The 20,619-nt window shown below is 33.3% G+C and overlaps 2 protein-coding genes across 4 annotated transcripts; both read right to left on the reverse strand.

The window, feature by feature from the left end:
* Nucleotides 1-816: 816 nt before the first annotated feature.
* Nucleotides 817-5,652, reverse strand: EBS3 (Alg9-like mannosyltransferase family). Its single transcript, XM_022284738.2, has 10 exons — nt 5,280-5,652; nt 4,254-4,341; nt 4,004-4,163; nt 3,674-3,891; nt 2,504-2,799; nt 2,044-2,158; nt 1,823-1,961; nt 1,453-1,649; nt 1,279-1,368; nt 817-1,204 (listed from the first exon to the last, which is right to left on the reverse strand). The coding sequence occupies exons 1-10, from the start codon at nt 5,558-5,560 to the stop codon at nt 1,073-1,075; spliced, it is 1,716 nt and encodes a 571-aa protein (XP_022140430.1). The 5' UTR covers nt 5,561-5,652; the 3' UTR covers nt 817-1,072.
* A 754-nt stretch (nt 5,653-6,406) lies between these two features.
* On the reverse strand, nt 6,407-12,251 carry PPC3 (phosphoenolpyruvate carboxylase 3). 3 transcript variants are annotated; one of them, XM_022303837.2, is made up of 11 exons: nt 11,972-12,251; nt 11,542-11,729; nt 10,700-11,091; nt 10,457-10,541; nt 9,822-10,044; nt 9,559-9,662; nt 9,344-9,431; nt 9,074-9,228; nt 7,535-8,533; nt 7,048-7,434; nt 6,407-6,961 (listed from the first exon to the last, which is right to left on the reverse strand). In XM_022303837.2, exons 2-11 carry the CDS (start codon nt 11,707-11,709, stop codon nt 6,665-6,667), a joined length of 2,898 nt encoding a protein of 965 aa, XP_022159529.1. In that variant the 5' UTR covers nt 11,710-11,729; nt 11,972-12,251; the 3' UTR covers nt 6,407-6,664. The 3 variants fall into 3 exon arrangements, with proteins under 3 accessions (XP_022159529.1, XP_022159520.1, XP_087975735.1); XM_022303828.2 differs by having other exon boundaries at nt 11,990-12,250; XM_088119609.1 differs by lacking the exon at nt 11,972-12,251 and adding an exon at nt 11,831-11,852.
* Nucleotides 12,252-20,619: the final 8,368 nt, after the last annotated feature.

A 20,619-nucleotide genomic window follows, 5' to 3' on the forward strand; every position in this document is an offset into this window, starting at 1 on the left:
GGAAAATCAGTGATTTGATCTGACATGGACCATGTATTTATTGACCATGCTTTAGATTTCAGACTACATTGATCATGAATCAATGCATGTTCTTCGTAATCACTTGGACTGTATGATACAAGAATTGAATCTCAATTTGATAGTCCATATTTAAGAATAATTCTAAGAGTTTACTATTCCAAATGAAATATTGAAGACTACTTTTGGTTGGAACTCTCACTATGTTATTTTTCTTTTAACTGATTAGTATTTTAAATTATATTTAGACACCAACATGAAACATAAGTTATTTGATCAAGATATTATTTACCTCTAGAAGTTCAAATCTCTCATCCCTTATCAAACTAAAATAATTCAATTAACTTTTGTTATATTCATCAATAATACATATACATATTATATATACCTTAGAATCTGCAACAATAGAAAGTCCTAAAAACCAACAATTAAATAAATTTCCTAAAACTCTCCAACTTTAACCCATAAAAAAAAAAAAAATCTAGTCCAAATTCTAATATTATCATTTTCTTAACTCTCATCAAAACCTTTGTTTAAAATCTTTTTCCAACACTTCTTCAAAGGATAGGTTTACAAGATGTAAAATTTAGAGCATTTAACCAAACAGTTTTTATGAAATTTATACTGTTTAGAGTACAAAATTGCCTTTGTAAAAGTTGAACTTTTACTGAATTAAAAGTAAAACTACTTTCTATGCCTACATTAAATACTAAAAATAAAAGGCTTAAAATGAAGTGTTGTTGGAGGCAGCGTTTAAGTGGGAGAACAAGGTCAAAATTATAGCATGGTAACACTCGGTTTTGTAAACGATTCCCAACTTGAAAACTAGTTAAGATACTTGAACTCAAAGTTCGTGAATTTGAATTCCCACCCCACATGTTGTACTAACAAAAATTCAAAATTTACCACCTTCAATCTCCAGAAAAATTCTTGCCAGGTTTTTCTACTGTGGGGTGGATGGAGATCGTGATGGAAAATTCTCAGCAAACTCTCTTATAAGCTAATCTTCTGTCTAAGATTACAGACTGACCAAATGTCAAACCTCCTAAGTCTATTATTTTGGTATTCTCCTAAGCAGCTTGTACATTCCAAAAGAATTCTTATACTGCCAGAAGTACGGAATGAAAAACGATCGATAAAATGGTGGCGAGAACTCCCTGTCTAGGTAAGGCCAAGCTGCAACAGCCTGCAAGTAAAAAAGTCTTCAGTAAAATCCAACATTAGAAGTAGCACGATGAGAGAAAGCAGAGTTTTTTTTACCTCCCACTTCGACGTATCACTTCCACGAGAAGCATACGGCCTATCAAGTTGAAGCTCAACGAGGAAAGTGCACGCATCAAGATCTTGGAGCTGTAAAATCCATTACATTTGCATAAAAAAACAACATGCATGAAGTTAAGTGTGAAAAACTTTCAGTAAGTGAGAGGATAGTACATATTGCTCATCTGATGCCTTGTTCTTGTTGTTGAAGTATGGTGGAGCAGCAGCAGTCCCTCCCAAGGTAGAGTTAAACGGAAAAGGAAGAAGACCTCGGAACCCATCGTCGATCCATCTTACTTCTTGCACATAATCGGGGATGAAGAACGACGATGGAAAACGGTGCCACTCACTTCCAACACAAATTGTGGAACCTGGAAGAAGAGATGTGCTTATAGATACAGTAATAATATAAAATCCCTTGTCAACAACAAACTTCCAATCCAATATCCAAATTTATTGCAAATTTCTGCAACTTGTAGAAGAAACTGCAACAACAAAGATTACCATCTTTTCAAGCTCAAGTAACCAAGATAATGTATCTAACCTCTTCCTACATCATCATGGTGAGCCAAGACCTTGTAAATCTCCAGAGGAGCGGAGTAACCGTTAATCAACGAAAATGTACGAGCATGGGATGCGCAAAGGATAAGGCCGAGGGCGATGGGTCTAAGAACTTTTGCTATCTGCGAGGCAATTAACTAGCTCAACAGAGGAAAGAAGTTATCATAATGAATTTAAAAAATTATGGGTATGATATATACTCACCATAACAAATACAGAATTATCATATGGATTGTATCGTTCACGGAAAAATTCTGGAAAGCACTCGATGACAGCCGAAGCAGCGACACAAATAAGAGGATATATTGGATAAAGGAACCTGAAGCAGCAGTGTAATATCAGTCGAAGATGCCGAATATATGTCTCACCAGCAATTTCAAGTATCAGAGAGCGCTTCAACAAAGAATGTTGATTAGGAATGCTAGTCGAAAGCCTTCAAATTTCACACTAATTTAAATGGAGAATGTTTCATTTTAAAAGAGCTTCACAGAGCAGCCATTCAAAAATTGAACTTTTGCGTTGTGAAGTCTCTTTTCTTTAGACCAAACAATTATATTAACACAAAAGAGAGAGTACAGAAAGTTTATTCAATAGAATCATCATTTTTCTGACAAATAAAACAATTTCTAAGAATATATACAACATAATTGTGAAATTAACGAACCTTTCCTCTTTATGTGGCTGCAATGACATGAATCCGAGCCAGATATAAACAGGTGAAATGACCACGAGCAGGTCTGGCACATACTTTTTCCTTGAAATTGGTAAAATTACCAGAAAAAGTAATGCAAGAATGAAACTAACATTGAAGTTGTTAAATCCATTTCTCAGATAGAACAATGGTCCTTCTGTCCCATACAAATGGCTTTCACCGCCTCCCAAGACGTTATATATCAGCAAATTTAGCACAGATGATGTCAACCTTTTATAATAGTAGTAGTCAACAAGCAGCGAGAAGACCTACAAGCCAAACCATAGGAGCTTTTAGCACCCAGTTTAACATATAATCCATTAAAATAAAAATTTAACTCATTCAAAAGAAATCATCCAGAAACCAATGCGAATCACAAAACAATCCCAGTCGATATAAATTATCAGAACACCATAGTTACAAAATTCTTGGGACAATATACACCAGGTTGAGGTACACTAAGTCTCTATTGCCTCTTGATTCTTCTTGCAAGGAGGTTTTTTCTTCTAGCCTTTCTTTGGACAGCCATTGACCTCAAATTCATACTCTCGGGAAAGGAAAAAAGACGGTCCATTTGGAGTCCAAGGGCAGCCAAGGTTAACTTTAAGAAGGGTGACCTGGATTGACTTGGCCAAAATCATTTGAGAAAGCAAGATCCAGGTAAGCAGGGTGTTATAAAAGGTTTTTCAGCTGAACACAGTCAAAATTTCGTCTACCGAGTCAGCCTGCAGCACACTTTCCTTCACATTGCTTAAAGAGACAGAGAAGTGGGAGTTAGGAGAATGCAGTCCTAGTGTCCATCCTTGAAAAATGAATGGGATTCCTGACCCAGCCTCATCTCAATCTTTAATGGGGATCCCCCACACCTTTCAAGGAATCTTTAGCTGGTATCTTATCAAGAAAAATAATGAAAACAAATCTACTAAGAGGAAGCTAGTATGAAGTGCGAGATTTCGGTCTATACTGTATTTACTGGTTGGACTGCAATATAATGGTGCTGAAACATTGAGAATCCTAGGGAGAAGGTGAAGTTGTATGTTTGTCTTTGAATCGAGAAATTTGACTTATTTAATATCCTCTTGCTCCAAATAAAAGTTTCCATTCAACGAAAGATCATAAATGAAATTACTTGAGAATACATACAAGTAGAGCTATAGATGTTAGTGCCCCTGCAAGAAAGGCTGCTCCAAATTTTCTGCGTAAAGAGTAAAGTGTGACTGGAAGGAAAACCAGGATTGAAAATGGCCAGCCGAGAATTACACCAGCAGCAGCAACAGCAACTGCTGAAGCAGGTTTCTCAAGTAGAAATAACCCAGATGACAAAGATACTGCATACATGGAGAACGAACTAGGCAAGAAACCTGGAAAATAAATAACACAATAAATAAAAAAGAACAAAAAATGGTATTTTAGGTATAAGTTACAAAATTAATAATATAGGTAGGGGGACACATGAAAAAGATGGCCACTCACTAGTGCTAGCAAAGAAACAACCACTGGTTAAGCATAGCATTGCGAGCGTATAAGTGGCAATTCGTTTCCCGAACTTCCTAGAGAGTGCCACTACAAGAACAGTTTCTGTAACAACAGATAGAAGACCAAGAAAAAGTCTTACAGCAAAGAATACTCTCACCTGCAATTTAAAGAGAGATTAAAATCATATACAGATCTGGATCTACAGGCAGGCTATTGAGAAAATAACTGAAAAGGAACGGCCCTTTACTTTTTCTTCAGCAAACAGCCACGCTGCTGGTTTGCCCACTAATTCATGGAGAACAATGTACAAATATGACCGAAGTGCGAACTGGGAACTGCGAGAGAGCACAGTTTCAGTGAACATATATCTTAGATATGATCTCTTTGAAGGTAATCAACCTAAACTTAATGCTGGTTTTAACATTTTTCTTAGTACATTAAAGTCTGATGACTAACTCCAAACCTAATTCCTGCCGTTATACAAACTTTGATTCTTGTAGCAGCTCTATCAAAGTAAGACCCATTTTCTGAAGAACAATAAGAAAGGTAACAAAAATATATAAATTGGAATTAATATGGATTAAAAAATATATTCTAATCATGAAAGTTCCTTTATTTTTTACTTTTATATGAGTCACCTCTCTCAGGACAACTGACCACTCTAACTACATTTGGTTGTCAAAGAAACTTGTAGTCTCTAATTCTAGATGGGACTTGTAGTATCTAGAATTCAAAGAAACTTGTAGTCTCTAATTCTAGATAGGAGGCTATTATGAGTTGAACCAATTCCCTCCAAGTCCATTTATAATCACTGGGCCAATCCAGGGTGGTTGAGAGTAACCTAATTCACAGAGTCATTCAGGATACTACATTCCAAAGCCACCAGGATCACATTTACTCCATCAAATCATCTAATTGTTGCTTTATTCCTTGACTAGCATATCATTTCTTATCGTAATTCATTACTTTGATTTCTATCAAAAGGGAAAGGTACTGCCATGACGTGTAATCCAGCTCAAACCACGGGGAACCAAGAACGCACAATGGAACATTTTAATCCTTCGGTAAGCCAGTAAGGAAGAAATCAATATTGTTAAGACGAGAATACAAGGATGCAGGACAATACTATACTAGAATAACCCATATCTAGAGCTAAAGGGTTCACTCCCTAACCCTTTGATGATTTCTTCGCTACTGCTTTAACTTTTTTTTCCTCATTAATGGAACAAGCATAACTGTGTCGCACGATTCAGAGAGAGTTTAAAGTCAAAACCTGTATTCCCAAGTTTGAAAGCCAGATTTGTAGAGAAGGTAATGGAGGGGCTCCCAGTAATTGAAAACCTCGTCGCAGTCGTGTATGATGTTGGATGTGGCGCTCATGTAGCGGAGGAGACCCAGAGCGAAAAATGGGAAGAACCACCCAATTCCTTTGTCTTCCTCTTCATTGGCGCTCGATCGGGCCGGCTTACCGGATTTAGAGTAGGAAGAAGCCGCCGCCGTGGACGGCGAACGGTCGGAGGCCTGCTGGCGCCTCTGCCGAATCTCCAGAGCCATTTTTTCTCCGTTGGGTCTGTGGACTGTGAAGTGGAGCTGCGTTTGAAGACGAAAGGTAAAATCGGAGACTGATTAATGGTTATGGTGTTAAAAAGTTTAGTGCTTTGCTTCCCAGCGAAGTCTAGTCTTCAAAATTTTAATATTCTTTTGTTTGCATTAAAATTATAACTTTACTCTTTTCTGTGAGTAGGAAATTCATAGAATAGGAAATTCGATCCTACTCTCCTCATTTGTTGTGCTAAAAAAACGTTATATATGACCTAACATTTTTTTAAACTTTGGCCATGAATGGAGCTTGAATTTAAAAGAAATTTAATCCAACTAACTCGGGGTTAAATTATACCATGAATGAACTATTTGTATATTTAGTTGTTGAGTTTATAATTATAAAAGCTAACCATCATTAAAAATACGATCACAAATATTTGCTAAATATTTTTTTTGTTACTTTTTTTTATTGCAAACTCCCTAGAACAAAATTAAATTTTTTTATTATGGATTATATTTCCTCAAGAGATTTTTATGAGTGAAACGCTAGAGATGGCACTTAACCCTTTGTACTTGCGATGTTTTAACCCCTTGTGTACTTTAAGCTCATAAGACTATCAAATACATAATTTGAGATAAGCAAACTCGTATATCAAACAGGTAATTTAAGCTTAGCTTCGACCAAAAGGTCGTGTTTTCGAGCCCCTCCACACATTGTTGTACTAAAAAAACACTCACATATTCTGCAAATTAATTAAGTTGATCTAAAGCAAAGTAAAAGAGATTAGATATTGCAACTAAACCCATATTTCTATAGCACATCTCAAAGCCCAAAGGAGAAGAAGATGCAAAAATAGATAGGAGGAGCTGTTTTTCCAGCATCAATGGAATTATTTAAAGTTGAAATGACATAATCCACTGGCCACTCTTAGTATTTGGGGCACAGATCATACAACAATAAAGCAGTAACAATTCACTCAGGTCTCTTCTCACCAAAAGCTGGATTAACTTAAACAACATCCACTTCTGATGCAGATCCTTTTGTCTTGGATGGCAAATTTATATATTGGGAGAAACCAGCAAAAAAATAAACATCAAAAGGGGCAGTGTTCTGCATTAACCAGTGTTCTGCATTCCAGCAGCAATACCCTTCATGGTCAAGATCAGGGTGTCCTCTAACCCGGGTGCGTACTCGCTCTTCGGGTTTAGTTGAACAAGTTCGTCTGCTGGTTTGCTTGCTTCCATTATCTCCTTTGAAATGTGTGGACGCACTGTCACATGGTAGTTCGGGTCACGGATTCGTTTCAATGTGTATGCTTGGCACACATTCAGAGTCGTGATGTACGAGTTACGGAGACGGAGTCTTTGCTTCAAGTAAGGATCGCCTTCAAGAAGGTCGCTGTGTCCAGCAATCTACAAAACACATTTTAGAAGTTAGATTGAATGAAGATCGTATGTGGTATAGACATGAAAACTTTATTCATTCGGCCAAATTTTACCTTGAGAAGAAGGCTCTTTGTTTCTTCAAAGTTGGTTCTCAAGCGCTCTCCGAAAGACCAGAGGTCCTTTGAAACTAGGAGCTTGTCGTACAAAGCAGCAATTCCGGGGTCTCCTTTGGCGAACACCATTTCAACCAAATCAATGGTGACCCTAAAGAAGGGCCATGCATTGTACATCTCCTGCAACACATGGAGGTTCCTAACGTCTTTCTGAATGATATGCTTGAATGCAGCTCCGAAGCCCAACCAAACCGGTAGATGAAACCTCGTCTGCGTCCATGCAAAGATCCACGGTATGGCACGAAGTGACTCGATTCCGCCACTTGGCTTACGTTTTGATGGGCGGCTTCCAATGTTCATCCTACCATACTCCAGCTCTGGTGTTGCCTATTATAATCATAAAGTACAAGATATTTAGATAAAATTAGCTCACAGTCGGTTCAGATTTCGATAACAAAATTATGAGAGTCAGCAGAAGAAATCCTACAAGGCGGAAATATTCGACAAATCGTGGTTCTTTGAAGACAATGGAACGATATTCTTGTGTAGCAACGACAGCCATTTCATCCATAAGTGCACGCCATTCAGGTTTTGGTGAAACTGGAGGGTGCATTCCATGCTCAAGTGTTGCTGCAGTGAAACGCTGGAGTGTTCTAAAGCACAAGTGCTCCTCTCCAAAGGACTGCTCAATAACTTCACCCTGTACCGTCACACGGAGCGAACCGTGAACTGTATCGGGTGGCTGGGACAAAATAGCAAGATGGGTTGGGCCACCTCCTCTTCCAACAGTGCCACCACGACCATGAAACATAGTTAGCTTCACACCATATTGCTTGGCAACCTTTATAAGCTCCTCTTGAGCCTTGTACAATTGCCAGGCTGCAGAGAACCGCCCTGCATCTTTACCAGAATCCGAGTAGCCAATCATGACTTCTTGCTTTCCGCTAATCCGATCTCTGTACCAATCAACTGAGAAGAGGCGAGCAAGAGCTGCCGGTGCAGCCTCCAAATCTGCAAGCTTCTCAAACAGTGGAACAACTCTTAGTGGTTGCTTAACATGGCACTCACGTTGCAAGAGCTCAACTGCCAGAACATCAGATGGAGCAGTGGCCATGGAGATGATATATGCACCGAAGTTATCGGCAGGAAGTTCAGCTATGACATGGAATGTGTTCAAAACGTCAGATATTTCTTCAGTTGTAGGAAGATCAGGACCAAAAAGAGGGCGTTTGCCACTCAGTTCGGATAAAAGCCATTCTTGCCGCTGTTCTTCAGACCATTCTTTGTAGGAACCAAGATCCAAATGCTTCGTAATGGCATCCAAGACATCAGTGTGACGATCTGACTCTTGCCTGATGTCAAGTCTTACAAGGGACAGGCCAAAAGTGGACACTTGCCTCAAGAAATCAAGCAGGGTGCCGTCAGCAATTGCACGGTCGCCACAAGTGCAGAGGGATCTATAGCATAGTTCAAGAGGTTCCAAGAACTGCAAAAAGTTGGAAAAATAATCAATTCAAAGACTGTTTCTGTCTAACTGAAAGCTAAAACAAGAAGTATAATTTAGCGTAATAACTAAATAGCAACAAGAACTATCTAGTTTTCCATTAACAAAGCAAGTCAGACTTTTCCAACAAAATATATCTTTTCTTCATTGTCCCCCACATTCATTTCCTTGTTCAAAGACTTCCATAAAAATAAGCTAATGCTAAAGTGATAAAAATACGTCCTCCAAAGAATAAATATTGCTGTGGAAATGAGTTTGTAGGATAGATGTTCATGTCTTTGTGATCTGGCTAGTCTCAAGGTTAAATTTCTCACAAAAAAAAGGTTTCGTTTTGTAATTATCATCCTTTTTTTATTCAAGCCAATTGTAGAAGTTACTTCTCTGTAATATGCCTTAACTGTTAAGTGGGAAATAATATCAAATAACTCTATTCCCTTTTTATATAACTGTGTTTGATGAAATGATGGTTGTGCTAAAAACAAAAAGAAAGAAAGACGTTTTGAAGTTCCAAGAAGAGCAAACCTGCTCAACATTTGTAAAAGTTGCATCCTCTGGGATGTCGGAATATCCATTTGCTAACAAATGGCGAGAACGTTCACGTGTTTGATAAAGCTTGTCCCTTACATCACCAAGAATCACTCGATATGGTTCACTGGCAGGAACTTGCTTCCAAAATTCTATACAAACAAAATTAAAAAACAATATTCACTATGCGATAAATTTGGCAGCTAAACTAAACGCATTCGTAAACTTAGTTTTTTCTACTGTAAAACATTAATAATAATTGATCACCTATATAGTGTTTTGCATCTCTCCTTGATGAATTATGGAGCAGGTCTGCACGCTCACGAAGCTCACTACTGCAACGCCACATAGACAACTGCAGAAAAATATTATGAGTATAGTCCCTTAAATAATCGGCAGTAATCAACCAAATGGAAAACATTGTATATTAACCAAGTGGGAAAGATTTGCCAAATTTTCCATATAACAGAAGGTGTAAATACCTCAAACATGAGATCCTCAATCTGCGAGTAGTACAGATTAGCAGCCATCATTCTAGCAAGAAGACAGACATCCCTTGTGACCTCGGGTGTCACTCTAGGATTACCTGTAGACCAATCAGAGCAAAAGCTAAAGATTAAGAAGGCAGCAACAAATTCCTGAGGTATCATCAGTTCGGAGAGGATATATTTTTGCCATTCCCATAACCTAATGGAATTTAATGTTTTGCAATTACATTAAGTATGGAGAAAGAAAAAGATTTTACCATCACGGTCACCACCCATCCAAGAAGAAAACTGAATTAGTGGTGCATTATAAGGAACGCGTTCATTGATCCCTATGTTTTTCAAAGCTGTATCAACACGGCGCAGAAATTTAGGAACACCCTTCCAAATTGTCTCATGGAAGTAGCTCATTCCTGCCCTCATTTCATCTTGTGGTGTAGGAGGAGTTCTACGAATTTCATCCGTACGAAATGCAGCTTGAATCTACAAAAAGAAAGTAAAACAGCCAATGACGGCTCTATAATGTTCACAATCTAAGCCAACCTATCTTGTTCAATTGATTACCAAGTCACAAGGGTAAACACATATCTATCAAGTATTATTTCCAGATATGAATATTTCAACGTGATTTATCCTTCGTATTCACAAGTGACAAGTGTTTGAAAAAGTCCGAAAAAAAAAACATAATATTAACAGATTTATCGAGCATGCCAATCCATCTCAATGCAGTTTCACTTTCAACACCACCAGATACTATAATATAGTTTTGCACCAAAACTACAAGAAAACAAAAATAGCAGTTTGCGGATTCACAGACATTTGAAAAGTTTGGATTTGGGTTAGAGAAAGAAAAGGAAAAAAAGCAGAGGACGGTAATAGGAATGGTAAATTTCACCTCTCTCTGAAGTGCCTCATCAAGCTCTTGCTTGTCGTCAGGAGTAATGTCTTTGGCGTACAATTGGACTAAACAATCCCTTATCCTGCATCCAAGTATTAAATGGAGCAAAAGAACAAATTAGTTGGCTTCTCCCAATTAGCTGAAACTGACTGCCGGGTTATATAAGTTGAAAAATAAGATATTTAAAGATAAAATATAAAAATAAATAAATAAACAATCCAGAGTAACTCATAAGTCAACCTTGCATGCTTCTGAAGCAATGATCTACGAACTGATTGAGTAGGATGAGCAGTTAAGACCAAATCAACAGTCTGGTTCTTCAAGGCATCAAAAACTTCTTGAGGAGACTTCTTCAGTTCGCCAACAAGCTTCTTCAGAGTTTCCTCAATATCCGATTCAGTGGTCGCAGAGTTCTCATCAGCAAAATCTCCCTTCTTCAGTTTGATTCTCCGACGATAGGCAATCTGAACCTCCTCGGCCAAGTTAGCCAAGTTAAGCATATGGGAGAAAGATTTTGCAATGACAATAGAGTCCCCTGGATCTAAACTAGTCAGCACACTTCCCAGCTCCTCAAGTTTCTTTGGATCGCGCTTCCCCTCATATTCAGCGGAAACTTCATAACATTCTTGCACCTATCATCCAAAACAAATAAAGCCAAACAGTCACCAGCAGCTATTGGCTCTATGGAAGCAGTTAGAACCATAAGCTTCCTTTTCATTTTTTTTATTTCTTTTCATGATGTGCTTGATTCACACACTTGGTCAATGTCAAGCAGAAAGAAAGAATCGCTAATTGGTTAACACATTAATTTTATATGCTATCCACACACCAATAATGAAAACAAAAGGGAATAATGGCATTGGGAGTCATTAAACTTCAAGGATGTTCGACCAATCTTACATCTACCAAATGACATCAAGTGTTCGGTTATGATCATCACTTATTATGATAATAAAGAAATCAATTCCTCTTCTTTAGCTTTATTATTGACACCAAAAGGTTACTACTTCCCACTAGATTCAGAGAGAGAGAGTGAAACGAAGCAAAATATTCAAAGTAAAATTCCAGTTCTTATAACTTACAGTTTCCTTAAGATCCTCCCCATGTAAATCCTGGAGAATGTCAAGGAATCGATCCAGTAACAACGCGTCGTACTCCACCAATTTATCATCCTCACTCACTCTGCCTGGGACTAAAAGCCGAAGCTGCGCATCGATAGATGCCATCTTCTCCAGATTCCGATTAGCCATATTCCACACCAAGTTTTCCTCTGAAATCACCACCCAAAGCAAAAACCGTTAGGAACCCACCAAAATCAGAAAATCAGAAACCCCAAATTAAATCTAGAAACAGGGGAAAGGGGGCAAAAACCCAAAAATTCATCAATTTGAACGACGATCCAGAAACCCAGAACGCAGTTCGAGATATGAACAAATACAAAGAAACCCAGCCCAAATTTCGCCAAAAATAGATTTGTAAACAACACCCAAATGGATAATGGTAAAGTCATACATGTGGAGATAATCGTACCCGAAGAATACAGGCAATTGAGAAGGGAGAGAGGCAATGGGTGGGATTCTGAGATCCAAATTCCAGAGCTTCGAGAGCTTTATATAGAGCTATGAGCCTCACACTCGATTTCCGATTCCTAATAAACACTCGATTCCTATTCCTAATATGATAATCAAATAAGAGAAGGGAAAAAAAAAACCGAAAAAAACGAAAGGGAAGAACGATCGCCCAACTCCCTATCAACGACTTTGGCTCTCTCTCTTGTTTTTGTCTCTTTCTCGAGTGTCGTCTGCAAAATCACTTCTGAATTTTTTTTTTCCACTTTTAAAATTGTTTTTGAAAGTTTTTGTTTGGTTTTCTATTTAAAAGTTAAAATTATTAAAGGCTACGTATGCCTTCCTTTTTTTTACTTAAAAAATTACCTTTTTTTTTACTACAATAATTTAGCAAGACCTAGAACCTCCGATTTAGACGAAAGGAGTACATATTAATCACCGTTGACCTATATTCGACCAAAAATTACTAAGATTCTTTTTATCTTTATCTCTTAATTTTAACTCATGGATCCCCGCTAAACTAATAAGATTCAAAATAGAACGTAATTTCATAATAACTCCTAATTATAAAATTTTGTGGATGTCAGTAATAAGATTCAAACTGTTAAATTATTTTTTTTTTTTTATTTTTATCATGATTTGAGTTTGATTTTAAATTGGTTTTTTGTCTTTTAGAAGTTATGTTGTAGTTTTCTTCCGTGACACGTTCTTTCTACCGATAATAAAGAGATGTGATGAGTTGATGTTCTATATTGACGGCATATGATGTTTTAATTGTGTAAAATGTACAGAATCATAATTTTCTTCCATTTGGAGATGAAACTATTTGTGTAAAAAATGTGACTATGGATTGTTATTACTAACCTAATGAATAAATACAGTAATTACCTTTCAGGTGTAAGGTTATAGTACTCGCCCCATAATGGTTAAATTAAAAAAAAGTATCTTAATTTACATGATTTTTTTATACATATATATTTATATATAGGCTAAATATATAAGATAGTTCTTAATTCTTGAGGTAATTTTTAATTTGGTCTTTAATCTTTTCAAATTCTTAATTTTACCTTTACCATATAAGTTGAAATACTCAATTAAGTTTCTCCATGAAAAATTTCTTAACAAGAGATTAATATATCATTAAATTATTATTGTATTAACATGTTTGAATACGTGAACATGTTATTTGAATGCTACGTGACACATAAAATTCAACTTAGTTATTAGCAAAATCTTACCTACTAATCAATAAAATCATTTCTTCCAACCGAGCGGCATATTTATGTTGTAACTATATAATTATAATAATAATTTAATACATTTAACAAATTTTAAGACCTAATTGAGAAATTTTAATACATTAAAGGTAAAATTGAGAATTTTAAAAGATTAAGGATCAAATTGAGAATTAACTCCAACAATTTGACCTTGACTATTACTTGCCTCATGTTGAACACCAACTCATCACAATTTTCTATTAAGTAAAATGTTTCACATTAAAAAAAAAAAAGAACACTAGTAACATCTAGTAATGGTTGTACTGAAAAAAAGTCATGGAGATGAAATTGGAAACTCAAAATTTTTTAAATATTTGAATCTCATTTTTTATTTGGACTCTTATTTTATTTTGGCCATTAAAATAAAAAAATTTATAATTATGGCCTTTATTTTGCCACCAATTGTCTTGTATAATAGATAACATGGTTTTTATTATCTTTTTTGAACGAAGATGACATGGTTTCAAATATCTGTATTAAATGTTGTATTGAAGTGAGGATTAGGCAAGACAAAAATTAACAGTAAAATAACGAGAATAATAACTAAAATGGTTCAAATTTTAGGATTATGATAAAAAATTTAAATGTTGTAACTAAAATTTAAAGATAAAAATTAGATTTAAGTTAAAAAAAAAAACATTTTTGGTCCTATATTAGTGATTTAGTTTCCAAATTCAGTGTATAATGATTTGATTATGGTACTTTCTCCTATAATTTAAAATTTGTAACTATTTGATTAGTTTTTATAAAGTTCAGCTTTATCCTAAAGAAAATTATAAATATTTAATTGTTAATTATTAAAATTCAGATATAAATTTGAAAATATAGAAACAAAAATGTTATAAACTAAAGACCACACACTGAATTGTTACTTCAATTAAAATATGGGGACCAAAAGTCTTTTTCTTTATTTGTCTTGGACTATAGAACGAAGGGTGTCACCATTTGGTTGTTCAATGGCATATTGTGCCAAAACATCTGCTTATTTGTTGCAGAGACGGGGTACGATGAAATTTAATTGTAGAGAACAGAACGACAAGTTGTTCAATATCAAATATCTAATTTAGCTTATCCAGATGGCCACCGAAAAAATTGGATTGACGTGAGGGAGTCAGATTCGACTAGAAGATCTCTACACGAGAATTTAATGGATTAAACATTTCGACATATATGTTTTAATACAAAATTTATTGTTCATAAGTTTCTTAATAATTTTTATTTTCACATTTCAAAACGTCTCTCTCTAAGAATGGATATGCTTATAAAGATGCTGTAACAGCAGCTTCCAGTCCAAGGATGTTGGAATTCCCACATTTCAGCATATGCATTTATTCCAATTAGCATGAAAATGAAAAGCTATGAGAATTCCCAAATTCTAAATTTAATAGAGAAAACGAAACAAAATTGGAAACCTTTTTTTCTTCTTCTAAGACTTTGAATAGAGTTTAGAATTTCAATTTCTAATTGGAGTGTGACATTAACAATTTAAAATGATGTGTTCTGATAAGACGAAATTTCTTGATTTTATACTATAAAATGTTAGAGCATGGGCTGTGAGTTTAGAACTATATATATATATATTTTTTAATGATTGTTTTTTTTTCTTTAATATGTACAATTAACAAAATGATTGACTTACTAAATTGTATTTTAAATGAAGTGGGGTATTTAGATAATGGATATAAAGGATCGAAATAATAATGTTATTTTTAATAATATATGATACGCATGCAACCCCACAATCATTATTTTAAGTCAACTTGGATAAACAAAATAATATGAATGGTCAATCGTGCATGATTGATGCACTAATTACGCCCACTTTCCATTTTCGTAAATTTTTGCTAAAATTGGGAACGTTTCAAATTTTTTTTTATCACATTAAAAAGAAACGGACCACTAAAGTTACATAAGAGAACTGGATAATAACTATCTCAAAGGACAACGATACTTAGCCAATAAAACAGATTCTCTTTTCAAAGAATTTGGATTGTGAACAAATTTTAGTCCACTAAACATTTTCTCTAAAGTGACAATATTTTCAACCCCATCTAATGATTTCAGAGAGATTTATCAATTAATAGGGATTTTGTCTGGCACCCCCTATTTAGTATTTGATGGGAAATAATTACCTCCAAAATTGTCTTATTTTCCTCTAGGACAAATAAAGCAAGATTAGACAAACGCACCGTTTGAATTTGGTCCTAAAATAAAAAGGCAAATTATAAATTTGGTGAATTGACTTTAATGTGAAGGCGGTATCTTTAATCTTTAAATTTAAAAACGTGTATAATAAGTCCATAAGTGTTTGATGTTATGTCTAATAAATCCTCTAACTTAAAAAAATGTCATAAAAAGCAGTAATTTATTAGACACAAAATTAATGGTTTAAATACCTATTAGATAAGCAAACTTAGCTCAATGGTAGTTGGCATATAATGAAAATTTTGCAACTAACGAAAATCCTTTAGTATAAAATAATTGTTACATTTTAAGAAATATATTGAGTGTAGTGTTGTATTGAAATTGTTGAAAGGACAGACACCAACACATAACGTAGCTATTTTTTTTTATATATTTTTATAATTCAAATATTGATTTAAAAATTAGAATTTCTTTTTTTAACTAGTTAAGTTATGTTCAGATTAATGATTTCATCACTCGTTCTTAAGAGGCGGGTGGAAACACAAACTATTAGTGGACCTACCTTCTTGGTTACATTTGGTATCTAAGTTTGGTCAATCTTTTTGTTTGGCCCCTTTCTAAAGTGGCATATCTTTTTGTTCCTTTTTTTCTTCATCATACTACCTTTTCTTTTTCATTCTAAAAAGTTCTTTTTTTGGAAGAGGGCAAAATTGGAATTGTGGCCATCCCAAGACAAATGGAGGAAGGGCTAGTTGAATTTGATTTTGTAGACCATATACATTGAATCCATCACCCTCCCTTTCTTATATTCCCACATGCTTTTATTTTAGTTCATCAAATCATTTTAAAATGCTTAAATCAAACTTTGTGACCTATAATAACCACAAAAAGCTGGATACTTAGATTAATTTATTATGCCATATGAGTGATCCAGATTTTTGTATGATTAAACTAATCAAAAAGTTATTGGTATGACATTTACGATGATAAAAATACTCCCCGTGGCTAATAGGTGACTGCGTATAAGTCTAAAAGATTTTTCCTTACCCTGGCCAAGATCATGAAAGGTGTTTCGATACCCTTTCTCATCATATGTATCAAATACTTTGCTAATTTCAAAAGATTAAAAATGACGCACTTGATTGACGTCATGTGAAACAATGTGAGTCGACTGCTTGAGCTATATCACTCGATCAGGCCAAGAGAGATTGAAGTGCTACTTTCAACTAAATTAACTTTTTGACTGACTTAAGCATCAATTAGGTTGGACTTGGCACCACATCAGTGCAGATTTTATATGTGTAAAGGTATTCATCGAAACATGTGATGTTAGAACTCGAATTTCAAATCTAGCATCTTATGTATAAATCATGGGTCGGAAAATATTAAATTTTATTACCAAACACAAAAAATTGTATAGTTTTATTTAGTTTGATAGCAAAATAAAAAGAAGACCCTTTAACTTAATATACAACTTAAATTTTGTGAAATTTACTAATAGGTCATATACGACAATTTATAGAAAGCCAAACATTTGATAAGTTATATGTATATGAAGAGAGAGAGAAATATTGTTTTTTGGAAGTAAATAAGAGAGGGTACTTATAAAAAGCACTATAAAAAGTCTTGCTTTTCGTACTATGCAATTCAAGAGTGGGGGCAAAATAGTCAAAACACAAAAAGTCGACTTGTCGGCGACAAGAATGGTGCGAGAGAACACGAGACACGTGGCTTGTACGACATGTTGACTTGGAAACCCACTATTTCTTTAAATTATTCCAATAATAATAAAGAATAAGAAAAAGAAGAAAAAAGTTGTGTGCCAAATTTTCCAATACCTTGAAATTTCTGTCACTCAAAAAAGAATATTCGAATTTGAACTAAAAGATGCCAATTTATGCCAACCCACACACACAAACTTCACTTTCACTCTTTATTGACTAATTTAATTTTCCATTAGACCTAAGAAAATACTTTCATGATATTTAAATATAGGTATTATAAATACTATTGTATATCCCGATTAAGTTTATTTTGATATAAGTACGTTTTGAAACGTCTATTTTTATATTTTCAATGTTTTTTTTTTCATTTTAGTCCATGTGCTTTCAAAACGTTCATTTTTTGTCTTTTCATTTTCATTTTTATCTCATTTCTTTTTATTATGATTTCGACCTAACATTCCACTCACTATTTTTTTTTAAACGTAGACTAAAAGGTTTCTATTATTATAAAATTTGAGTTAAAATTTTACAAATACATATCAAATTGGTCACTTTTTAAAAGTACCGGACCAAAACGAACACTATAAAAGTATAAGGACTAAAATGAACAAACTCAAAAGTATACTTATGGTCTATATTATGATTGCAAGGAAGAAATATAAACATTATTAATTTTATAATAAATAGTCTAAGAAGAGTAAGTTATGATCGTTAAACTAAACACACTGTTCAAGAGATATATGTAGAATATTAATTATATTAATTTAATGATTTTGTTGACTTTTAAGTGAAACAAAATATACACCTAGCACATTATTTAATAAGTTGGAGATTAAAAAGTTCAATTATTTTGTGGATGTGACTTTTAATAATATTATTTTAGTTGACTTTATAGAAAATGAATGACATATTTAATGGTTTGATAAGGTATCATATGATTTATATTATAAGCTATGACTAAATAGGCGTGATAAAGAACAACAATTATTTGGACGGTTGCTTTGTTAATTCAATTATCACTAATTGAACCATATCGATCTAGCTTATCATAAAAATATAAAAAACCTATATATATGTGATATGATTTTTCTAATATTTTAACACGTAGCTTTCATTATAAAATTTGATGTTACTTGTTGTCAAATGAGTTTTTTCTAATGATATTTAATTATCATTTAAGTATAGCTTACATAAAGTTTTATAGTTTTTAAAGGAAAAAAATTAATTTAAGTAAGTAATAAACCAAATTAGTTTAGTCTTAAAATTTTAATTTTAATTATCCGATTGGATTATGATCTTGAATAGTGGTTAAAAATAATAGTCAAGTATGAGTGTCTTTTGTGGTGGCTCAAGATTTTTTTTTCTTTTTTGTTTGAGTTGGTTTTGTTGTTACTCTGAACTCAAGTAACTTGTCCGTTATAATCGTCATTATTTTTTAGTACAACAAATATAGAGATGAAGATTGAACATTCAACTTAAAAGAAGTATTCAACGTCTCATCTATTGAGCTATACTTAGATTATGACTCATTATAGTCGTCATTAATAGTAAACACGTTTGGGTTAATTTTAGTCAAATCACGAAGATAATGATGAAACTTTTAGAAAAGAAATCTTTATATAGCATAATTCAACATATATCCCATTAAAGTTTGAAAAGCCCAAATATAAAAAGAATGTACACATATGATAATGAAAGAAAATATATATGTAAATATCTGAAAATTAATGACACATTTGTAAATATTTTTTGAAACTAGTATAGTTTTTGACAAATTCTGTAATTGGGCATATATGGGAATTTACGTCTGTTATCGTGGGCCTTACTTCTACAAAGGCCCGATAAATTCCTTCTCTCTCCCAAAACAATAAACGACATGTCTAATTCAAAAAAAAAAAAAAAAAAAAAAACGACATGTCGGAATTCACTTGAATTTTTTTTTTCTTTGAGTACTTCAGCTTGAAAATTATGTCCATAGGTAAAGTTTTAAATGTTGATGTTGATGGAAATATCACAGTCTCAATTTTATGGAAATGTCAATGAAAATATCAATAAAATGTTGATGTTGATGGATATTTTTAAAAATGTTATAAAAAATACATAAAAAATATTTAAATGATCAATAAACATTTCACCCCTGTTAAAAATGATTAATATTAATACTATGAAAATGTCAATATGCCCTCATGTTGATGTCAAAGTCATAACTCATGGACATATTGAAATGTAGATAGAAATATCGACATGTCGACAAATATTTAATACATTGACCATGAGTTCGAATCTCCCGTTAATTAAGTGGATTCACAAACTGACTTTTATTAATTATTTCTTGACTTGATTAAAGGGCCACTTATTTATCGAAAATGAGATCGATGTCTATATTTGGAGAATTGATTTTTAAGGATTTGTTTGATAATGTTCTCGTTTCTTGTTTTTGTTTATGTTAATTCATTTTTAATAAAGAAAAATAGCATTGCATGACCCAAATGCCTATGGATTAAAAAATGATAGAACTATATTTTTATTTATATTTTGGCACAAATTGGAAACATGAACAAGAAACAAGAAACTTGGTTTTGTTATTTTAAAATTTAAGTATATACATATATTTTTTGAATTATAATTAATAGCAAACATTCATTGTTAATCAACTCTTGTTCATCATTAAATAAAGCGGACTAGTGACAATAGAATAGTTGCTTATCTAATATTCAATAAGATTTCATGTCTTTGTCGAAGAAAAAGAGAATTTATGCTACTTTTCGAGGCTACGCATTTTTATTACTTAAAGAGTTGAAGTAAAATCTACTTATCTATTAATACTTAGAAAGTGTATTCAGCTCGAGTTAGAAAATATTATTAATAAAATACAAATTTTCTTATTTATTAAAATTATAATTGAAATAAATAAGATAAAAATGAAAGCGAGTAGGCCAAAATGATAATTTTTTTAAAGGACACGAACAAAAATAGGCATTTCGAAAGTACATATACTAAAATGAACAAAAATTGAAAATACAAGAATCATATGAATGTTTTGAAATTGTAGGAACCAAAACTAAAAGTATAAGAACTAAAATAATATTTAAAACTATATATAAACAAATTTAATATTTAAGGACAACTAAAACTAAGTTTTAGGTAGAATTAAATAAACACAATTTAAAGTTTAAATATCCGTTAGAACATTATAAAGTACGAGAACTAAATAAATATAGTTCGGTCCAAAATCATGAAAGATTTCTTTGAAACTAAAACATTATAGACTTGTTTGATAACGTTCTTGTTCCCATTTATCATTTTTTTATAAACATACATGTTTGGTAACCATTCTTTTTTATTTAAAAAAATTTGAGAAATATTTACAAAAAAGAGCTAAACTTTGGAAACTACAGAAAAAAAAGAGTAGTTTCATTCTTCTCGTTTCCGTTTCTTTTTATTTT

This window comes from Momordica charantia (genome assembly GCF_013281855.1).
Source record: "Momordica charantia cultivar OHB3-1 chromosome 11 unlocalized genomic scaffold, Mcharantia_2.0 BLBB01000011.1, whole genome shotgun sequence".
NCBI classification, from domain to species: Eukaryota; Viridiplantae; Streptophyta; class Magnoliopsida; order Cucurbitales; family Cucurbitaceae; genus Momordica; species Momordica charantia.